This window comes from Marmota marmota, unplaced genomic scaffold, assembly GCF_001458135.2.
Source record: "Marmota marmota marmota unplaced genomic scaffold, marMar, whole genome shotgun sequence".
Lineage (NCBI taxonomy): Eukaryota > Metazoa > Chordata > Mammalia > Rodentia > Sciuridae > Marmota > Marmota marmota.
In genome coordinates, this window is record NW_025999992.1 from 1947866 (window position 1) to 1955154 (window position 7289).

The following is a 7289-nucleotide window of genomic DNA, read 5'->3' on the forward strand; positions in this document are numbered from 1 at the left end:
CACGGAGCGCTGGAGATGTCCTGTCCGCGCCGCCTGCTGCTGAGCTACCTGTTCCCGGCCCTCCTGCTGCACGGTGAGTACCGCGGGGAACCAGCTGCGCCGCGCGGTCTGCACTGCCCCTCGCGGGCCGGGGACAGCCCTGCTCCGCTGCGGCCCCACGGTCCCTGTCCCGTGCTGGGGCTCCGGAGCTGTGTTGCTGCCGAAGTGTTCTTTCTGCAAAGGCGCAAACGTCGCCCACACCGACGCTTTTATCTCCAGAATCTGTTGCTTCGTGTCCGAAGGAATACTTTTATCCACTCTGTTGGCTTTTCGGACTGGAGACTGTCATGAAATCGCAAGCTTCGCGATCCTGTTTCCAAAGTGTCAGCGCGCAGGGGCTCTTAGTGCGGTCCGAGCCCTTACTGAAAAGAGAAACCTTGATCGCTTAAGGGCAGTACACCTCGCGGTGTCCGTGTGCGGTCCAGGACCTGTGTTTGTGGTCTGCTTGCACTCTGGGCTCTCTCTGGGAAGGTGGGGTGCGGTGGCCTCTGCTGGCCCTCTGGGTGCAGTTCAAGGGCTTCTGGTAGCTAGGATTTAACCTGAAACCCAGTTTACTAAGGTTCCCGGGACCTGATGCCCTGCTTCTCTCACTGGATGTGTTCTGTTTGTGCTTCCCGTGCCACATTTTCTCGGGAGTGTCAGCCTTTGAATAGAGTTCCAGAAATCGCACTGAGCAATATAACAAATGCATTGGTGTGAAGAAGGTAGGTTTTGTGCAGGTCATTGTTGATATTCATAGTGGCCATTGCAGAACACAGTGTGCCAGAAAATATCCTAAGCAACTGTCCCTAACAGCCAGACACCTGACATCTCAAGAGTGACTTCAGGACTGTCCTTACCCTGAACCCACCACAGTCACCCCAGAACTTGCAGCTGCCTCTGGCTTTACAATGCCTTGGAGTCAGCACTGAAAAACTGGGCTGTCGACCCCGGAGGATCAAGGAAAGGGAAGAGAGTTTAACCCACAAGCTGCTGTGTCTTTCTTTCTTTGTAGTCTTGCCACCAGTGGGAGGCTCCTGTAGCTCCCAGGCCCAGCGAACATGTCTGGTTGGGCCAGACCTGCTGATTGCCAAGGTGTGCTCTGAGCCCCAGCCATCCCCACGCTCTCAGAGTTAGGGTGGAAGCTGGCAGTTCAGAGCAGAAGAGAGAAGGTGTAATTACAGGGTTGGGCTCCTAGGCCCATCTGCTTAGAATTACAGAGCAGTTTTAATCTTTGGCTGAAACATGAAACAAATCAGAGCCAATGAGCAGATCAAACAGCAGCTGCCACACACACAAGAAAAAAGAGAGACAAAACAGGCAAAATTGGCCCCTTTGAAAGACTTGTAGTATCTGTGGAGAAGAAGGTCATGCAAATGAAAATTCAATTCAAATAAGAGAAATTACTTAAAAATTTGGCATGTGCAGAATTCTTTGCAGACAAGCACTGCCTTTTGAACTGCAGAAGAGATCTCAGAGGTGTAGCTCGGTTTCCTCTAAAGAGTTCCTCCCTCCTTGGAAAGGTGGGGGTTGTCTATACACTCCTCCCCCCAGGCCAACCTGGGATGCAGTAGCTGGCAGACATCAAGAGCCCAAGCATGTCCATATGTCCTCTGGTCTAGGATAGCCCCATTTCTCTTGACTTTGAGATGTGGTGGTTCCTTGGAGTCTGGGTCAGCCTGCCTTGGTGGGAGGGGTCATAGTGGAGCGGGGCAACTGGAAGACGCAGTCTGTGGAGTCTGTGTGTATGCGGAGGGGAAGAATTTAAGATAAAAAAGGAGGTTTGCAAGTTTAATTGGATGATATGGCTTAACCTACCAAAAGCATCTACAATTCCAAAATAAATTTGCAGTGACAAAATTCTCCAGAAGCTTTTGGAGATCAATGCAAGAAGTAAACAGAGGGGATAGTAGTTCAATTTATAAATCCTCAGAAAGGTTTATCTTAATTGGTTAGGATGATGTCAAGCACCAGGAAAAAAAAATGGATATAGCCTCCTCCCAATTTTTGCTTGATGGAAGTAGTTTTAACAGAAAAAGGGTATTGATCCACTTGACCCCAGGAATGTTTTCATGGAGCATGTCCTCCTGCTCAACAGAGGGTTTCACAGGCATTTAAGACTTCTGTAGAAGCAAGATCAATCATTTGTGTCAGTAGACATGTGTCTGTGTGAGGGAAGTCCTGAAATCTTCTTAGAGTGACTTAATGACTTTTTCCTGATAAGTAGGCATTTGATTTCTGGAACTATGTGATACCATTTTTCTCTTTATGATAATAACTTTGTAGATGGAAGCAAGTGTTCAATGTTTCTAAATGTACTTGTGACAAACTTTAATACATTTATCTTCACACACACACACTCAGAGGGTTGCACTGACAAGTCAGGTCAATGAGATGGAAAAGCACACAGAGCCAGGTGAGGACACAGGTGACACCGTCATGTGTGGCATCCAGCCTTTGTTCAGGTTCTTGGCCACATCATTTCAATTCATTGCAAGTCATAAATCACCCCTAAGTTCTGTTGGTGAGTAAATTAGTCTCTGGCAGGACTTGAGCCTAGTGTTTATTTTCGTTCTTTTTTAAAACTGTAAATGTCGGGCAAGACCCAGGTTCAAAATGTGTTGGCATCAAAGTACACATGTCACCTTTGCTCTCCTCTTCTTCGGACTCTGAAAACAATTGCATTTCTTAATCCAAATAAAACCTGTTGAGTGTCATGAAAGCATGCAGCTGGGAAATATCCATTATCACTGTTTTCTTTGCTTAGAGGAAAGCTGCGGATGTTCAGATGTCCAGTTCTAAAAGTCAGTCAGCCCCAGAAAGGCAGATTAGCAGGAGGCATCCAGATCGAGTGAGTAAGTGGTGTTTGAACGCCCAATGAGGCGCCTCCTCTTGGTTTGCGGGGACCTGACGCTGGGCCAGATGTGGAGCATGTCCGGCAGTGTATGACTTTGAAAGGGGACACTGACCTTTGGGGAGGTGGAGATTTCTCCAACAATTCCCCTTCACTCAGGCTTATGCTGTCCAGACTTAAAGACTGAGTGGGTGACCATCAGAATGAGAGGAAACTTTTAAATGGCACAAAATAGAAATCTTTGAAACTCCAGTTTATTGAAGATAGTTTTTGTACCAAGAAAGCCTTCCCCATACCCTTTGCCATCTTTTTCATTAAAAGAAAAGGAAGTCTCGGAAAGGAACCTGACTCATTTGTGCACAAAGGGCCGAAGGCCTCGGGCCCTTGCTGGATATTTCCCTTGTTAAAAGAATGGACTTGCTTCAGACGTGGCTCAGGTGGCTCAGGAGCTTACAGTCACCTGCCCTCTTGTCCCCCTCAGAAGAGAAGAGGTCTAGAGAGGTGGGAGCAGTGGCCGTAGTTACCTGCTGTTGAGGGGTGTCTCATGACAACGTGATGCAGTGGGTCAAAGTGAAGCATAGAGCAGTCTGCTGGCGATGGCCTGGGCGCAGGGTGTCCAGTACTCGCCACAGGGCGGGTCTGCAGCAGGCTCCATGCCTGCAGCTGAGGCCCTTACCAGGGACCCTGGGGAGGCCATGTCGCCAAGGCTCCTGTGCGTCCCTCCCAGTCCAAACGTCTGTGGACTGCTCATGGGACACTTCATTCACTTTGAGTAGATCCTTCTGGAAAGGGAGTGAGAGACAGGTTCTAGGTCAAGGGGCATGTGGTGTCCCACTAGTGTCATGAAGGGCGCTTTGATCATTCCACTGGCCCCTCATTCCACACTCACTTGTGAAGACCTGCTAGGTGACACGTGCCAGTGTCACCGCTGCCAGGGTGGAAACTGGGAGGGGTGTCCTCTCCCCAAGGACTCCTGCAAACACCCAGGATTAGGAAGAAATGCCCACTGCAGAGCCCCAGAGCCAGAGGACAGCCCCCCTGGGCCACTCTACAGGCTAAGGATCCCACACATGCCTCACCACACACACACACACACACACACATCTCATACACACACCATACACCACACACACACATCCTAAGCCACATACACACACATACCCTATACACACACCCATACACCACACATACACACCCCCTACGCCACACACACACACACACATACACACACACCCTACGCCACACACACACCCTACGCCCCCTCCTCACACCCTATGCCACACACATACACACCCAATACACCACACGTACACCCTACGCCACATACACACACACAACCTATGCCACACAAACACACCCTATGCCACACACACATACCCCCCGTAAACACACACCCATACACCACACACACACACACACACTCTACACCACACACACACACACACCCTATGCCACACACACACCCCATAAACACACACCCATACACCACACACACACACACACACCCTACACCACACACACATCCAATGCCACACACACACGCAAACACACCCTACGCCACACACACATACACATCCATATACCACACACACACACACACTCTACGCGACACACACACACACCTTATACCACACACACACACCCACACACTACATACCCTCACACTACCCACACACTTACAACACACACACACCCCATACCCCATATACCACCCACACACATATACCACACTTACACATACACCATTCACACATGCCATGCACCACACACACACACACCACACACACACACCCCATACACACACCCCATACACCACCCCCCCACACACTCCCTGTACACACACTCAGCTTTACAGTCTCTGGTTTGACCCCAGTATCTAGCCCAGGGACCTTGGCATTGAAAATGATGTCACTGGAAAATAACTCATCCACTAAAGTTAAATGGAGCCAGGCTTGAAGCTTTGACTTTATTATTTCTCCTAAAAGGAGACCACATTTAGTATGAAGGTGTACAATTGGTAAAAGCAGTTCTCTTAGCTTTTTATTGCAGAAAAAAAATGGAAATGAATATAAGACCTTGGTAAGCACCCATCACGTTTGAATTGCAGCAGAACCAGCGTGTCTGCACCCACGTCCATTGTGTCCCAGGGGACAGCCCTGGAGCTCGCCCGACAGGACCCACTTCAAAGCACACCTTCATGAGGAGGGTGCCTGTTAAATAGCCGGCAAGTTCACGGCCACATAACTAACTGCGCTTCATCTCATCAGCTGCCCTCTACACGTCGGCCAGTTCTGACTTGAGGTGCGCCCGTCACTGCATGGCCCAGGTTTGCAGGCAGACCAGTGAAGGAGGGAACCTGCAGAGTGAATGGGAAGAGAGCCGTTCAACCTCTGCCCATGCAGACACCCGGCACCCATCTGTCATCCCAGCTACCTGCCGTCCCAGGCAGGAAGCAGCAGGCTCGAGGCCAGCCTCCACAATGTAGCCAGACCCTGTCTCAACGGGCTGGGGTGTAACCCAGTGGTAGAACACCCCTGGGGGCCATCCCCAGTGTCCCCCAGCAAATACTTTTACCCACAGACAGCCATCAGTATTTTAACTAATGTGATTTTTTTGTTCTGTTAAGATGGGTTTTTCTAAAGTATTAGAGTACATATGGAGAGCCCATCCTGATCTAGATCCAGTTCAGCCCACGTGTGCTTAATAATTGTTGCTCCCTCCCAACAAGGTTTACGTTCTGTGCATGTGAAGTTTCCCCGTCAGTCCTGACAGCAGGGGAGTGTCGGGGCCACCTGAACAGGAGCTGTGCACCCACCTCTAAGTCCTGAGTACAGAGGTCTTGGACTGTATGTACTACACCTGCAACACAAGTGGACTTCACCTCTGCTCAGATAGGAAAGGTACAGCTCTGGGAGTGGGTGTCACCCGATGGGGTGAGTGACACCCACCTGTTTGTTGTAATCCTACCCTTCTGCCCTTTTTGACTAGAATGTTCCATGGATTAGCTCCACCCAGGGGAGAATCTGTGGAATTTTCATTTCCTGTCAAGGGTGGTCCTTGCCTAACAGAGACCCCAGCACACAGTAGGCACCTGCAGTGTTGAAGGAAGGCAGGTTGAGCTTCTGAAGGCACTGCCCCTCCCGCCCCCACTTTCTTGGAAGGTCCTGCCTGATCTCCCCGTGCCTGGTCTGCTTTCTGAGTGCACCTGGCACCACGTGGTGACCGTAGCAGAACTACCTTCCTCCCCTGAACACTCTGTGTGCGGGATTCGGTGAATTCAAGGGGCCTAAACTGCTCGGTCACTTTTACTTTGGGGCAGTGCTGGGGATTGGACCCCAGGCCTCACCTAGGCCTGCATTCTACTCTGAGCTACACCCAGCCCCACGTGGACTTCCACTTAGGCAGGCAGCCCTACATGGACGGCCAACCTTCTGCTGCCTTTCATTTAGGAAAATCTGTTTCCTATTTGATGTCCTGGGAATTTTCGTTCTCTGAACAGGAGACAACCGAGACTGTGATGGTCAACAAGGTCTTTGCGTTGTCCTTGGGGAGTACCATTGTGGAGTGGCACTACTGGGGGAGTAAATCCCCAGTGCACACACATGGATAGCCTGCGGAGCTCCTGGGTTTCGTGGAATGTTCTGGAAGTGGTAGTCTATAAAACTGTGCCCTGGAGCCAGAAGGACTTAATTCGTTTTCAACAGGTGAAGTTTCCTTCCAGAATCCACTTACTTCTCCCATATTCTCCCGGCCATAATTCCCTCTGGGTCCGTCCAGGCCTTGCAGTGACAGAATGGCCCCGCTGGGCGCGGAGCCTGGGGCTGCCTGAGCACTGGTGCCGTGGACTGCCGGGGTCCCTCAGTGTCCTCTGGCACTGCAGAAGCAAATCGTCAGAAGAGCCAACGGCAGCTGCACATTTCAACAGCAGCGTCCACATTTCAACAACCAGATATGTGATTGACAACAGTACACAAATAATCCAATTAAGGGGAGGGTTTTTAAATTACGGTAGGTGATAAGCACATTTACTACTAGGAATGACAGGTGTCCCAGGCAAGAATGGTCATCATTGTCAGCTGCGGTTGTTTTGTTCTGCCTTGCAAATCATCAGGATGATTGATGTGTGCCACTTAAGATCTGTTAAAGTAGGACGCAGAAGGACTTTCAAAAGTCCCTTTTCAAGAGTAGTGCTGAACCTGCCCGCCTACTCCCTCCCCTCCTCGGGTCCTCCCTCTTCTTTCACCCCCAGTTTGCAGAAAATGGTCAGCGCCCTTCAAGACCACATAAAGGGTGGAATGCCATTTGCTGAAAGTCGTCACATTTCTCATTTACTTGTGCAGAAACGATACCAGACTGAGCCGGTGCAGTAGGCTCCTCGTGGTCTTCCTGCTTCTGATCTGCTTGTCCCTAATCCCTC

General features: G+C 50.3%; 1 protein-coding gene across 1 annotated transcript in view; it reads left to right on the forward strand.

Annotated features, from left to right (window-relative positions):
• Positions 1 to 6: 6 nt before the first annotated feature.
• The window catches only part of Apcdd1 (APC down-regulated 1), a 33143-nt gene continuing 25860 nt past the window's right edge, over positions 7 to 7289 (forward strand). The window contains exon 1 of the mRNA XM_015506058.2: positions 7 to 73. Coding sequence (XP_015361544.1) covers positions 16 to 73 — 58 coding nt within the window. The 5' untranslated portion in view covers positions 7 to 15. The remainder of the gene's footprint in view (positions 74 to 7289) is intronic.